The 16,849-nt window shown below is 39.0% G+C and overlaps 1 protein-coding gene across 3 annotated transcripts in view; it reads right to left on the reverse strand.

Annotated features, from left to right (window-relative positions):
• The window catches only part of SUGCT (succinyl-CoA:glutarate-CoA transferase), a 477,897-nt gene that overhangs the window by 367,038 nt on the left and 94,010 nt on the right, over nt 1-16,849 (reverse strand). For 2 of the 3 annotated variants that reach the window (XM_006124080.4, XM_006124079.3), the window contains exon 9: nt 5,903-5,998. The exons of the other annotated variant lie outside the window; for it this stretch is intronic. In XM_006124080.4, the coding sequence (XP_006124142.3) occupies nt 5,903-5,998 (96 nt within the window). The remainder of the gene's footprint in view (nt 1-5,902; nt 5,999-16,849) is intronic. 3 annotated transcript variants of the gene reach the window in all.

Raw genomic sequence — 16,849 nt, forward strand, 5'->3', positions numbered from 1 at the left:
TCTAAGATCTCTTGAGTTGCAAGACATTCCATAGCACAGAAATGGAGATACAACTGCCAACTGAGGAAGATGTAGCAATGCTGAAGATGTAGATGGCTGGTATGTGGTGATTACTGCTTAGGCTGATCATAATAGCCTCACTGTTACTTGTACCTTTCATCTGATTGTTGTATCCATTTGTTGACTCTCAAAATATACAGACAATATATATTTAGACAATTTATATACAGAGCTTTGATTGTGAGCTCTTTTGGGACAGGGACCCTCCTTTTTGGATTTGGAATGTTTACAAAGCTTAGCACAATGAAGTTCCAATCCATAACTGGGTAACTGAGCAATACACATAACAACTTTGATCTTGAGGAGTGATCAGAATGCACAAAGAAATAGCTTCTAGATCCATAAAAGACAAGTACTTCTGTAAAGCAGCAAACAGAATAACTGACCAAACCTAAGGCAGCTAGAACATTATGGGGCTGAGAGAAAATGTGGGACAATACAGACTATTCTGAAAATTGATACAGACTGAAAACCTCTTATGAACTTCCCATCTGAGGGGAATTATGAACAGCCATACTGGGTTAGACCAAAGGTCCATCTAGCCCAGTATCCTGTCTTCCAACAGTGGCCAATACCAGATGCCTCAGAGGGAATGAATAGAACAGGTAATTATCAAGTGAGTCATCCCCTGTTGCCCATTCCCAGCTTCTGATAAACAGAGTTTCAGGACACTATTCCTGCCCATCCTGGCTAATTGCCACTGATGGACCTAACCTCCATGAATTTATTTAGATCTTTTTTTGAACCCTGTTTTAGTCTTGGTCTTCATAACATCCTCGGGCAAGGAGTTCCACAAGTTGATTGGGCACTATGTGAAGAAACACTTCCTTTGTTTGCTTTAAACCTGCTGCCTATTAATTTCACTTGGTGACCCCTAGTTCTTGTGTTACAAGAAGGATAAATAACACTTCCTTATTTATTTTCTGTGTTCAAAGACAAATAAACAATAGGGAATAAAGGGAAGTTTGGGGAAATCTATGCAATAACAGCTTGTGAAACTGACTATTATACAACAAACTAAAGAGAGAATGTTCCTCTGGATTTAAAAATGAAACAGGGTTTACTGATTAACAGAGTTTCAAGGTGACTGCAATGGTCTCGGTAAATCTGTGATTGCATCCTGTAATCCTAGCCTCTAAGGGTATGTCTACACTGCAGTGAAACTTCAGGGTTAATAGAACTTGAGTTATCAGATTGTAGGTTTGTTAACATAGGGCTTGCACATCCACACTCTTGTAAACCTAGGTTCGGAATTGTTGGACCCCGAATCCCAACCTGAGCATCCACACCATATTATACGGATCCAAGTCCCAGACATTCTAATCCTGGCCCAAAATGAGGCTGCTCTAGTTCCTTCTTTGTGGTTCAGTGGGGGAAAACCTGACTGGCCACCACAGCTGACTGGCCAGGTGAACACTCCTTTTTCCAAAGAACCCTGTATACCTCATTTTTTAAGGAAGAAGGGTTTTTTCGAAATGGGGGGGGTCTTTAAAAAAAACCTGTTTAAACTGCTTTCGCTTTCCAATCCAATCTTCCAATAATGCGATTGGAAGAAGATATGCAAATTATCTCTGAATTTGCATATTTTCTTTCGACAGATGAATGTAATCTAGATGTACCCTCAGGGAACACATCACATCAGTGCCCCAGAAACTGCACTGGTTGCCACAAAGTGTATCAGGAGAGAACAACATCTTGGAACCCAGTCACCTGAGAAATAGTCTCCTTCCATAGAACGTTGTTATAGTACTGATCAGTGGAGGTGCTCAAATTGGAACCCCAATCACTTTAAATGGAAGAGGGCTCATGGCAAAGCATTCCCCAGGAAAGACCCTCACATCTTTGGAAGTCACTTCCCTCCTTGGTCCACTACAGACTGTATATTTTTAGGTATGCTGCAAAATGCACCTCATTTGCAAGCTGTTCAAGTGGATCAGGGGACAGCTAAAAATGGGTTTGATTCAAGACTGTTACTGGGGTTGTCTGGTGGCTTTGTTCTAATACTAGAGTGTTGGCAGCCCATAACCTTGGCCATTATCTTAATATTTGTCTGCTGTGGAAAGACTCCCTAGATTAGCATTATAGAATCAGAATTTAAATAAACATTACTGAAAGTCTTGTCAGCATATAGAGAGGGACCATTAGCTAATAAAGAGCTAAAAATCCATTCCATAAAGATGCCAGTGGACAGCAAGTAAGACAGAACTTAGACACTCATGCTGGTCTCAAAAAGGAAAGCCTACCTGAGGAACCTTAAGGCAACATGTGTTTCCCTAAAACTGTTCACCTGGTACATATTTCCTACTCCCAACACATTTGCTCCCTCTTCCTCTTTGATAAATGAAAACTTGAACACAATCGTTCAGTGGCCAAACGTGCTTTCTTTTAAGACTCTATACACAAAAAACTCTGGGTCAAATCACCCTTTATTAGCAGCTTTGGAGGTGACCTTTAAAAAAAAAAAAAAACCTCTCCCAGTCCTCTCTCTATTTTGTCCTTAGAGAGACCAATTTGCATTTTGAATTACAGAAGCATTTGAATCAATACACAAATCTCATTAGTAAGTGAAGAGATATTTTCCAGTTAATACTCTGAAAATTAACATAGCATGTCTTTACTGCTCACTTCTATCTCCTATATTATACCCATTAAGACCCACCATACATTTCCCCATAAAACATGCTAAGAAGATCACATCTAGGCCTCTGGCTTTTTCTTTAGCTCCCAGGAATAATTTCAATATGTGCTGCTAATGTGCACTCTAGTTAAAGTAAATCATTGAACTGTACTGAATTAAAATATGAAGACATGTATAATAACCTTGTGTATTAGAATTAGAACAGAAGACCCCTCATTATAATTAAATATTGCCTATTAATATATTACAATTAAGGAAGTTGGGTTTTTTTTAAACACCACATTTGGGGACAAATGATGATCTGAGTTACAATTCAGAAGAGACGCTGGATTAAGCAGTATTATGCAGGCAGTCTCAGAGTAAAATTTCACCATGTACATAGTAACAAATAACACCACTTGCAAAGGATACACTGGCCAAAATCATGAGATTTCAGTGTAAAGACCTAGAACTCAAGAGGACACTTGGTACACATGGTTGAATGCATTCACTAAAGAACTCCTACAATGCACAGGCATAATTTAACACAAATAAACTTGCTTATTACTTGCATGTTCAAATGTTCTAATTAAATAGTGCTTGCTTTGGTCAATACTGTGGTGTGACTGTGGTCAGAATTCTGTCACGCCTAGAGATGCAGATGTTATAAATTGTTTACATTCTGGCTTTTTAAAATCCTCAACATCTGTTGAAAGAGAGAGTCCCAAGGTTACCTAATCTGCCATGACTTAACAACATTTTGACTTTTTTTAAAGCAGTGTAGCAAACTCCACATCACTTCAAACTTGTAATTTACTGCCTGTCTGAAAACTCACGTATGCAAAACTTAAAAGAAAAAAAAACACAAGAAAATAACAGATTTTTTTAAACAGAATGAAATTTTCTGGAATGTCCTTTTTATTATTTGACCAAGTTATGTTTAATTAGCTCAAAATATCTGAAAACAAACATTTCTCTGCAAGGATTAATACTTCAAAACTCTGCATATTATTCTAGGAAGTGAAAGAGTATAGTTAAGACTGGGGACCAAGATTCCAGGTTCCAGTATTCTACTCTAATCTCCACTCTTCTTACCTGCAAAACCTAGGTCATTTAATCTCTATGTGTCCCAGGGTGTCCATCTGTAAATAATAGGTAAAAGTATTTACCTCATAGCAGTGCTGAGTGGCATAATTAATGTTTCTAAAGCACTTTGCAATCTTTGGATGAAAGGAGCCATAAAGTGCAAAAAAAAGTTCTAGAAAGTAAAAATTCTCATGGTTAAAACCACTATTGTTCACCAATGGAAAGTCAGCAGATGATTCATCCAAAGCACTGGAAAACCGTACTCCTACCATAAATTACTATCTTAAAAAATATAGAACTCTAATTAGATTAAGATTTCTTATAATATTAAAATCTTATTCATAATTACCCTTAGTCAGTCCACAAGAATATTCCCAATTACTTTTTTTAAAATTGAAAGTAGGCCAGAATATAACTCTTCCACTAATATTTTAGACCAAATTTAAACAAAATCCATATTTATCCTACAATCATTACATCCTAAATAGATTAACTCTGTGGTCATAAATGAAGAAGGGGGTAATAAAACATCTTCTAGGCTTTGTGTTCTGGAGCCATGTTTGTGTGTTTTTTTTCAAGATCACAGGTTTTGGTTGTGTAAAAGCAATAGCAAAACTAGGTGAATCGATCCAAGTTTCATTTTATTCTAAGGATGTTAAAATGTGTTTATCTGTATAAACGTGAATCTGCTGAAATTTTCAGCAGACGCATTTACACACTAGGGCTAACAGAAAAGCTGGACCAGGGATGTTGCCGTACCAGAAAGTGCCAGACTAGAGAGGTTCAACCTGTATCATTCCTCCCACAGAATACCACCTTTACAAAACAATAGAGAGTAAAACCTATCTGTGCCTTGCACATGCCTCTGTTTTAGGTTGCCGGATATGCCTGTGTTTGGTATTGGAGGCCTCTACTGTTTCAGCTACCTGATTACTTAAAGGAGCTTAATAGCTTCTTTCAGCTGCTCTAAATGGAAGGTGGTAGTTACACTTCCCTGTATCTAGGAGCTATAGCCCAACCCATGGCAATATGAACTAGAGTTCAGAAGGGGTTGGATCAAAAGTTACAGGTTTGGCCTAGCTCTATAAAAATACAGCAGGATGTACTAATATGGATAGGTTAGTTTATCCGTACAAAAATGCTCATATTTCTGGTTTTTAAATTTTCCATGTACAGTGGATGAATGCTGGAAAAAGTCTTAAAGTTCACGCCTCTACAAGCTTTTAATGCATCTACAGTTACACCTCAACTACAGAATTTGTTCCCGGAAATGACACAGCAGATCCTTTTGACTAAATTTAATGTGCTGATCTTTACATTAGTATTGGCGTTAGGGATGTCAATGGTTAAGCAATGGCCTGGCTAGGCTGGAGCAGTCCCCACCCACCCCATTTAAGCAGTCAACCGGTTAACTGGATTAACTGGATTTTACATCCCTAATTGCCACTAAAAAAAATAAATGATCTACTGACAAGTGTAGTCTGTGATCACTGGCAGACTTTTCAGTACTGTATAGATGCAATTTTTAGAAAGTTCAGAGTGTGCTCATTTACATAAATAGCATCATGTTACTCCACGGATCTAGCAAAGTATCAGTAGCTTCTGAACTCCAAGTTTAAAAAATGCCACAACTGGATTCTTCTTCCTCTTCTTCCACCTCCTCAGAGCACACATAAGTTAAGAGAAGCTGTTAGCAAAGTCAGTAGAAGCAACCTAAATGTTGTGGGACTTCTGGACCACACTAATGCACTCATATCACTCAAACAGAGGCACAAGGAAAAGGTACTGGCATTCAGTGGTGGTAGTTTGGTTCAATAATTAGCATGCAATACAAACCATCTTTTTTTTTTCCTTTTAAATAGCTGTACTCAGTGCCTCTCTCGGGTGAAAAATAATCAAGCTTTAAAGTCATTCAATTTCAGTAAATGCTTTTGATCTTTTGTAGTGTCCTGTTACTAATCTTCCACTGATGAAGATATATGCAAAATCTTAAAATGAACAACAGAGCCTTGTTCTAGTCAGACACAGATGCATTACAGAATCCTATAGGTCACAGCAAGAGTAAATCATTTCCCAATCTCATATTATAAAAAAAACACTGATTAAAAGCACAAAATACATCCACTGTTATTTTCTTACCTGATAAGGAACAATACTGCCATGAGCAGTACCCCACCGCTTTCCTTCTATTTTGCAATTAAGATAATTAGCTGCTATATGGGTAAGACACGCAACCTAGAAGAAAAGGTAAAGGACAACACTTCAGGGAGACATCAACCTTTCCTGGCATTTTCTTTGATTTTTAAATCTGTCAGACAACTGTCCTCATCTTACTTTAATTCACATTTCACATACATTCCATACATCAATTAGGACTTGTGTGAGTGAGTGCTATTCCATGAACAGGCCAAGTAAACAGCTTCCATTAATTCTAGTCAACGTCACTTAGCACATCTATAGCACTTCAAAGTAGTTTAAAAGCGTGAACAAAGTAAGCATCAAACAACCTTATGAGGTCAAGAAGTATTATCATGACTATTTTGCAAAGAAAGACAAAGACAAACAGGAAGGAGTGACAGATCTGGGAATAAAACCTACATTTCCTGACTCTTATTCTTAGGCTTAAATCACAAAATAATCCTTCCCTATTACAGAATTATCCTTTTCTATTCCCCATCCTTCTCCTTCTACTATATAGGCTAAGCCACAGAAAACATTTCAGGATACTATAGCTCACCACATGATCTGTAATATTAATGATGCAGCAAACCTCAATAAATCATTTGCCATCAGAAGATGAAGAGATTTATTAAGTTGTTACTCAAAGACAAAGTTGAAAAAGGTTAATTCTATAAAAATATGTGATGCTAAATTTAGTAACCAGAATCTAAGGGGGTGAATCTGAAAGTAATTTGCACTTTACAATAGCAAAACTGTACTTTAGAGGGAAGAAAGGTTAACATCTATGATGTGGTCATGCCTGAAAATCAGAGGTTCTCTTGCAATTAATGGCAGATTTGCCACTAATTGGAAGAACGCAGGATGTGACTATTAAGTTTGTAACTATATGTCTGCAATCCAAACAATACATTAGATCATTACTTTCATCAAGGTAATGTGAAGGCTATGTAATTTTAGACTAACTTTCTAAAAAAATACTCTTTAAATTGCTAATAATGAGTCATTTCATTTTAACAGCAACTATTTATTTTAGACAATATTTTATGGGGCAAATTCCAATTTTCTTCAGATTTCTTCCCCAGATGTGTGCAAATTAACACTGTTTTCAAAATGGCCTGTATTCCAATGACCATGAGGCCTTTGCAACTACCCATACAAATTACAGCTAACAGAAGCAACAGGGATTAATGGGGTCTGCACTAAAGCACATAGTCCATGTATTTACTTTAAGCACCTTGCAATATAGTGTTGCGCAAGACCGTGAATTATAAAGCGCCTCAAAGCAAGAAGCCACAACTCTCTCCTAACTTGGCTCTTTTCCCACACACACTGAAAGGACAGCTAATACGGTCTCTCTATATTTAAAGAGAAAAGCAACAGAATGGTGGAACTGCTGCCCACACAAGACATGCAGCCCTAATTTATTCATAATGCAGACCATCAGAACACATAGAAAAATATAAAACAACTGAGTATTCAGTTACTTGCCAAAAGCTTTGGTAACCCACATAAACCCAACTCCAAATACAATACAATTATCTATATCTTTTGTAAAATACACTGTTTTTATTATCCGTGTACTGTCCAGAAAGGATACAATAACTAGATTTCATCTGAACCTACCACATCTCTCTGTGACTTTGACATGTCCAAGAGGTAAACAAAACCTAGCCACAGGGGGGTAGTTGTTAAGTCTGTAACTTAAAACACAAGTAGTCCAGTAGCACCTTAGGGCACGTCTACACAGCAGGGCAAAAGTTGAATTAAGCTACGCAACTTGAGCTACATCAACTGTGTAGCTGAAGTCGAAATAGCTTAATTCAGCTTTTGGTGCTGTCTACATAGCAGATGATCAAAGGAAGAACACTCTTCCTTTGACTTCCCTTACTCTTCATAAAAGGAGTGTTACAGGAGTCGAAGAAAGAAGTCCTCCAGCTCACCTTTATTTCAAAATGGCTTGCTGTGAGGACACATTCTTTGTTATTATGGAATAACATTAGTGTAGACATACCCTTAGAGACTAACAAAAATATGTCTATAGCATCATGAGCTTCTGTGGGCTAAATACTTCCTAGTTGGTATTTCATCAGGAGACACCTTCCCCCAGTGGAAAACCTAGGTGATGTACAAACTGACACCGGTGATTCAGAAGTGGTACTCTTCACATACTGGTGATTCAGTAGAAACACTGTATTGTTACAGGTGTCTTTTCAATTAAATATAAAACCAATGTCCTAAGGACTTGTGATAGTAGGTGTTTTAGCTCCAGTGCACTAAACATTTTTCCAATTTCCCTAGCAAAATTCCCCCTGAAACTGCACGATTCTGGAATTCTTCCCCTATTCCTGTCCCAAAGCATTTTCTTCGTTATAGTACAAAGTTAGACTCCTGCAGTGCTTCACACTGAGAAGTGATTACATTTTATTGTAGAGGAGATGTATAGTATAGGCCATGACAATTAAGCTCGCAACCAAGATTTATTTTACACATTTATCTTTTCTCAGGAATAACATTTTCCCCAAGAAACTAACTTGCTGAAGTCTAAGAAAGAGATGGAGGTGAGGGGTATTAAATCCTGGACTTGTTGAAGTCACCAGTAGTTATGCCATTGCCTTTAATAGAGCCAGGATTTATATTCCCCATAGAAGAAATATTTTTCAAGAACTGGATGTTAGAGGCGGGGGGGGGGGGGTGCTTTTAAATGTTTTACAGCGTCTTCCAATTTTTCCCAGCCTCCCCTAACAGATTAGTAGAAATGGGGCATTTAACAGTGAATGTCAATGAAAATCAAGTAGGATCACAGACTAATATTGGGAAAGAACAAGTTAAAAATTACTTAGACAAAATAGAGGTCTTCAAGTCACCAGAACCCAAAGAAAGACATTCTAAAATACTCAAGGAGCTGATTGAGGAAATATCTGAACCTTTAGCGATTATCTTCAAAAAAACATGGAAAATGGGAGAAATTCCAAAGAACCAGAGAAAGGCAAATATAATGCCAATCTATAAAAAGGGGAATAAGGACAACTCGAGGAATTATAGACCAGTCATATTAACTTCAGAACCCAGAAATATAATGGAGCAAATAGTTAAACAATCAAAATTTGCAAATAACTAGAAGATAATAAGGTGTTACGCAATAGCATGGATTTGTGAAGAGCAAATAGTGTCAAACCAAATTAACAGCTTCCTTTGACAGGATAACAAGACTTGCAGATAAGGGAAAGCAGAAGATTGGTATATCAGATCAATGGTGGGAAATAATTTTTTTTTATATCAATGGTGGGCAATAATTTTTGAACAGCTGGTGGCTCCCTCTAGGTACCCATGCCCCTGGTAGTGGGAGGAGACTTCACATGCTCCCCCCCTCTTCTGCGCCCAGGTTAATCAGGGCCCTAGGAAGGGGAGCACATGAAGTGTCTTGCTCCCTGCCCTCACCCTGCAAGGAAGCACCAGGCTTAGAGTTAGCAGCAGTTGGTGGTTGACTTTAAGTACTGAGCCCCTTCAGGGCAGGAGAAACTTCACCCGCTCCTCCTTCCCCCAACCCCTGACTCGCCTGGGGGCAGGGGGAGCGCGCAAAGTCTCCTCCCACCCTGTCAGGGGTGCAGTGCCTCGAAGCACTGTACACTCCTTTCAGGATGGGGGCAGGAGACTTCACATGCGCCCCCACCCCCAGGCCCTGATTGGCCTGGGGGCAAGGGGAGCAGCAGGGCCGCCGCTAACCAGATCAACTTGTTTGGCAGGCCACATCCGGCCTGTGGAGGCCCTTTTTCCCACCCCTGCTTTAGATAAACTCTAGCATGACATTCTCACAAACAAACTAGGAAATACAACTAGATGGAGCTACTATAAAGTGGATGCATAACTGGTTGAAAAACCACACGCAGGAAGTAGTTAGTGGTTCACAGTCAAGCTGGAAGGGCATATCAAGAGGTGTGCTGCAGGGATCAGTTCCGGGGTCCAGTTCTGCTTAACACCTTCATTAATGATTTACATAATGGCAGAGACGGTACTCTTATAAAGTTTGTGGATGATATCAACCTGGGAAGGTTGCAAGTGCTTTGGAGAACTGGATTATAATTCAAAATAATCTGGACAAACTAAAGAAATGGTCTGAAATAAGTAGACTGAAATTTAATAAATACAAAATTCAAAGAACTCCATTTAGCAAGGAACAATCAGTTGCACACATGTAAGAGGGGAAATGACTGCCTAGAAAAGAGCAGTGTGGAAAGGGACAAATATGAGTCAACAGCGTAATACTGTTGAAAAAAAGCAAACATCATTCATGAGGCATTAGCAGGAGTGTTGTAAGCAAGACGCAAGAAAATTCTAATGCTCTAGTCCACAATGATTAGGCCTAAAATGGAATACCGTGTCAAGTTCTGGGTGCTATATTTCAGAAAGGACGAGGACAAACTGGAGAAAGTCCAGAGAAGAACAACAAAAATGATTAAGGCCTAGAAAACATGACCTATGGGAGAAGACTGAAAAAAATGGGTTTGTTTAGTCTAGAGAAGAGAAGATTGAAAGGGGATGTGATAACAGTTTTCCAGTACATAAAGGTTTGTTACAAGCAGGAATGAGGTAAATTTTAATTAACCGCTGAGGATAAGGCAAGAAGCAATGGGCTTAAGCTGCAGCAAGGGAAATTTAGGGTGGATATTAGGAAAATCTGAAATACAAGGATTACTGACAGTTTCTCTCAATATTGCCTGGATCTTCATCAGCAAAGCTGCTGGGAAAAGACTTTTGTGTCAGTCCAAAAGGGTCCAGGAACTCTGTGCAATTTAGCAGAGCTTTCAATGTACTTGAAGCTAGAAGTTGCCCTCATCCCGACTGAGGCCCTGACTCAGCAAGAGACTTAAGCATGTGCACAATTTTCACCACTGAATTCAATAAACTATTCTTAAGGGGAACGTTGCACACATGCGCAAATATATTTGCTAAATTGGGGCTTGAATTACATGAGGGGGAAGTTTTCAAATGGGGCCTAAGGGAATGAGGGAAAGTCATCTCCCACTGACTTTCAATACAAGTTGGGCACTTAACTCCCTGAAGCCCCTCAAAATCCCAGTTGAAAGTTTTATGACTTTACAAATTAGGCTGGTTTAGAACACAACCAATTCATCGCTTCTATGTTTTATCCATAAACGTAAAATGCTTAACTGGGAGAGTTTCTAGTCACTTTGCTATTTCAAGCATACTTCTTTAATTACTTCATTAGACTTACTACTCCTCTCATAGAAATGTGGGGCTGAAAGGGAACTTGAGAGGCCATCAATTCCAGCTCCTTGTGCGGAGGCAGGATCAAGTAAACCCAGATCATCACTGAAAGGTGTCAGAATCAGTCTTGGGGTGGGTCACACGGGAAACCACCAGCGGTGCCATGGGGCAGTACAGAAGTGCTCGGTGCTAGTATAATGCCAGAAAGTGCTGCTGGCTGGCAGGGGAGCACCACATGGAAGGTGGGCCTAGAAGCAAGCTGTGATGCACAAATATTGCTCCCCTGCCAACATTTTTCTGTTCCCCGCTACGGAGCTGTGAGAGAGGAATGAGGAACACCACCAAGTGCTCCATGCATCCCGATCACTTTCCTGACCTGGGCTTTATTATCAGGTGAACAACAAGAGCTGCTGTTCTCCTGCCTTCTCCTTACTCAGCCCTGCTGGAGTTAATAACCGGAACTGCAGGGAGCACTGATGTCACATCTCACCCTTCCCTCGGCAGAGTAGTGTTGGAAGGGGAGAGCGAGAAGGAATAGCAGCTGCTTGATGCATCTCGGTCAGTCTCCCCACATGGCTGCAGGCAGGGATTGCAGGGATGGGTAAAGAGGACATAGTGTTGGGGTTAGGGCACAGGCGGGGACAGATATTAGAGGTGTAGGGTCTGGGCACAGTGCTGGGGTTGAGGCAAAGGAGAAGAGGGCAGGGATTGAGAAGCTAGGGGACTAGGGCAATGGGGGAATGACCCACCCACAACAGCTGGGGTGCCAAATAACAAGTTAGCCCAGGATGTCATTTTCCCTACAGTTGGCCCTCTAGCCTGTTCCTAAAGATCTCCAGTGGTGGGGATTCCACAACCTCCCTTGGAAATCTGTTTCAGAGCTTAACTATCCTTATAGCTAGAAAGGTTCTCCTACTATTTAATTTTCATCTCCCTAAGCCCATTAGTTCTGATCCTACCTTCAGTGGACAAAGAGAACAATAGATCAACATCCTCTTTATAATAGCCCCTAATGTATTTTACGAGAATTATCAGGTTCCTCCCCACAGTCTCTCTCTCTTTTTTTTTTTTTTTTTTTTTAAGATTGAACATGCCTCTCCTTCCCTTTTTTAACATTTCCTCGTAGATCAGGCCTTCGACCATCTTGTAAAGCTGCTTTGCTTTGCATGGTCTCCAGACTACATGGCTTTTCTACACATCTCTCTCCCCCTCTTGCATACCTTAGCTCTAACCAACAAGACCTACTCACAGAGTCTTTCAGAGTATACATTGTTAACATATGACTTTATGTAAAGCATATAATTAGGTTGGAACAGTATACCCATTTATCTTGTTGATCAGAGTTAAGGCTGTTACTAAGTACATAAAGTGAATTTCCTCATTTATATTATTGCTAGCCAAATGATGAACTCTAAGCATAATGGAATAATTATTTAAAATTGCTTGAACTCAACATTTCCATACATTTTAATTTTCAATTTTATGTGTTTTGTATAAACACAACTGTAGTTGCCTTAACAGTATGCTATCGAAGTATTTTGTGGAGACTCACTGTTATAGATGCTTCATGCACACAGAATGGCTACACTAACATATCTGTATGTACAATACTTCGTAATCTTTACTTTAGGATGAAAGGTTCTGTATCTATATTACGTATTTTTGTGTAGTCTGTACTTAAAGCTGTGTTCTTTAAACAATATAAATCTGTTTAAATTTTAATAAGGAACAAACCCTCCAAAGCAAGCACTCTACCTGTAAACCCTAAACGAGATGTAATTCAACGATAAAGTAATTTCTGTATTCATTTGCCTGCACAGACAGATCTACCTACTGTAAATTATATTATCAAGTGTCTATACACAGACTTATTTTTTAAAACTCAGAGACAGGAACACACACATTTACATTCCTTTGCAAAATTAGTAATGATGGTCAAATCATGTGTTTACTTTACATGACTACCTAAACCAGAACAAAAGATTGCTGCATTAAGGATTGAGAAAAAAAATTCCATCAGAGACAATCAGACAGATGGGGAAACTGGATATTAAATGCCAGAAGGTAAGAGCAGACAGCAAAAAGAGACAGAGTTTCAAAAGATATTTTTATAAGACAGCACATCAAACAAAATTTATTACAATGAGTTCACTGACTCAATCAATCATTTATGTGTAAGCTCGATAAGTGAGCAGGAATAACAGAAAAATGTGATGAGTAAGCAGAAAGATGAAAAAATAACATTTTCAGTTAGACTGTTTCCTTTCTTATCCTTCCAAAGTAGTGTCTATTTTATTTTCATACATCCTTATCAGGTTTTGATTCATATCCAAGTTAATTTTATTTCCTCTCAGCCTTTGTTGGGGGAAAGTGTAGCCTGATTTATAGAAACTTTGATACAAGATACAAAAAGCCATATATGTCTTATTAAAGCACTTCCCTCTGTGTGGCACAGATATCCTTTTACAACACACCGTACAACCTGTTTATAGAATACTCAGGTTTTAATTTACAGTGTTGTGGAACAAAAGCCCTGAATTGTTTCAATGTGCTGCAGTGCACAAATGCTAGTGACTATGCCTCTATTGTACTACACGGGAAAAGGGATCTTCTTCTCACTTCCTAAAAGGCTACTAAAACCATCCAACTGTGGGCCTGATCCTCAGCCAGTGTAAATCAACATAGCGTCTCTGAACTGAAACATGGTAGAATGATTTACACCATCCATGGATCTGATCATTAAGGTTTTATTGATCGTCATGGTGTTTTTCCCCATTTCATGCTTCAAGAATGGGATCTGAAACCAGTCAACTAACAGACAGATTTGATTCTCCTGGGGGCTATGGGTTTGGGGTGGGGTTTGAGGGTTTTTTGGAAGGCAGGAAGGTGGGAGGGTTCATTCCTTTCTCTTCTCCTTTTTCGAGTCTCAGTTGTGCTTTCTTGTGGAAAAAAAGAATCCTTTGATGCATACATAAAAATGTTTCTCCGGAAAGATCCTGGAAAACCACTCAAGCCAGCAGGAGATTTTACCATGGAATTAAAGGAGAGCAGGAAGAATCTCTTAAAAAAGAATGCGGTCATCCCACTGTTTCCACGCAGAGTACCCTTGCTTAATACTGCTTTATGATTCTAAAGGAGCAATGTATTCTTGCCTATAAGGCTCATTTCTCATAATACGGATATCAAGTTGATCCACACTGAATTGCCTCTTGCATGCAGGAAACAGTCCCAGCCACGGAGGTGGTCTTCTCAAGATGGTAAACACATTAACACAGATTAGACCATATCTACACACAATAGAGCGAAGAATAAGGGGGCCTTTTTCAAAAGGCACAAAAGTCAGGCCCATCCAGCCTCTGTAAAAGTCAAAGGGAGTTGGATGTCTAACTCTCATTTGTGCCTTTGAAAATCTACCCCTGGAAGTTTGAGGAAAATGTTTAACAAATTAAGGACAAAATGTTGCAAGAGGTATGCTTTGTTTTAACTGTTTAGAGAAAAAGAAAGATACCAATACATCAGAAAACTTTATTGGAAGTCCACAGGCCACAATGAAAACTGTCCCAAAGTCAATAAAAGGGTTTGAGGCAGGGGGTGGTGGCTGAAAGCTAATGACTGCTATCTAATGACTGTCTAGCAACTTGGGAGAAGTCAGTTAGTGGAATACTATAAATAGTATTATGAGCTTTCAGGGGCAAAAACCCACTTCTTCAGATGGCAGCCATGTGCTTAATTATCTCACGGAATTGGGCCTTATTTAATTATCTCCATTTAATAACCTGGAGGTGGCAGTAAACAATAGTTTAATATATTCACAGAAAATGCTAATTTGAGAGGTGCTATACAAACTGGCTGGGGGTACACACCCCCTGGGGCTGACTGAGCGGGGAGGACCCTAGAGTGCAGGGGTACTGAACTAGGACAGCACTAGGAAGAAAGGGCACCATGGGCAGATAGGAGGCACTCCAGGGCTAGAGAGCTAATTCCCAGAGTGACCCACTGGTGGTGCCGTGGGGGTGAGTGCTTGCTCCGTGGCACGGTCATACTATATATAGTTTTTTAAAATAATTAAGTTAGTATGCACAGCAATGTTTAAGTATATATAAGTTTTGAGTTGAATTTATAAGTAGCTATTTTTAGCAATAAAAAAAAGGGTTATGTGAGTTGTATGAATCCATTACAGCCAGACTGCTGAAAAATCAGCAATTATCCTATGGGAAAGGTTGTGGGAGTTTACAACACTCTCATTCATTTTCAGCAGGAGGATTGTGAATTCCCAAAAGCTATCCCCCCAGGAGTGCCTGGCATAGTATGGAACACTTTCAAAAGAATATTTGCAAATGTGACTGGTGTTCTTACAGGGCAGCACAGAAAAATTAACTCGAGACTGGTAATAAAACAACTAGTGAGTGATCTCTAAAGATTCCATAACCATAATGTTTTCAATACATATAACAACTTTTGCAGATTCCCTTTGCAAAGGATGGGTTTGCTGGTATGATGGGACTTGTCCATAAATAAATGATAAATTTAACAGTGATAAGTCACCAGGATTTAATGGTATTTGCCCAAGAGTTCTGAAGGAACTCTAACGTGACATTGCAGACCTACAGCAATATGATTTGGAAGAAGGAATAAACAATGAAACAGCAGTTTGTAAACCATACTAAATTGCTCAAGATTGAGTCCATAGCTGACTAAGAAGAGTTGCAAAGGGTGCCTAGGCAACAAAATGGCAGATAATGTTCAATATGAATAAGTGCAAAGTAATGTGCATTGGAAAAAAATAATTCCAACCATACACAGAAAATGAGTTCTAAATTAGCTGTTATAATTTAGGAAAGAGATCTTGGAATCATCATGGATAGTTTTCTGAAACATCTGCTCACTGCAGTAGCAATAAAAAAAAAGCTAAACAGAAAGGGAACATTAGAAAAGGAATAGATAATACAATATCATGATGCCACTAAATAATGTCATAGTATGTCCACATCTTGAATCTTATGTACAGTTCTGGTCACCCCATGTCAAAAAAAGATATATTTGAATTGAGAAAAGTACAGAGAAGGGCAATCAAAATGGTTAGGGTATGAGACAGCTTCTGTACTAGGAGAGATTAAAAAGACTAGGACTGTTCAGCTTAAAAAATAAATGATTAAAGGGGGATCTAATATAAATCTATAAAATCGTGAATGCTGTGAAGGGAAATGTTATACACCCCTTCATATAACTCAAGAGCTGGGGGTCATCAACATGAAACCAATAGGCACCAGGTTTAAAAGAAACAGGATGTATTTCTTCAGAAAAGCAAGGTCAACCTATGAAACTCATTGCCAGGGATGTTATAAAGGCCAAAAGTGTAACTGGATTCAAAAAAGAATTAGGTAAGGTTATGAAGAACAGTTCCATTTATGGCTATTAGCCAAGATGGTCAGGAATGCAACATAATATTCTGGGCATGCTAAAACCTCTCTTCTAGAAACTGGACAACAGGAGATAGTTCACTCACTATATTGCCCTGTTCTGTTCATTGCCTCTAAAATAGTATCTGACACTAGCCACTATTGAAAGACAGATCGCTGAGCTAGATGAACCACTGGGCTGACCCAATATGGCCATTGTTCTTCTTTATGTTCTTATAACTTAAAATATCCATTTACTATAGCAAAACAACTTTACGGA

This window comes from Pelodiscus sinensis, chromosome 2 (assembly GCF_052426305.1).
Source record: "Pelodiscus sinensis isolate ZL-2025 chromosome 2, ASM5242630v1, whole genome shotgun sequence".
Taxonomy (NCBI): Eukaryota; Metazoa; Chordata; order Testudines; family Trionychidae; genus Pelodiscus; species Pelodiscus sinensis.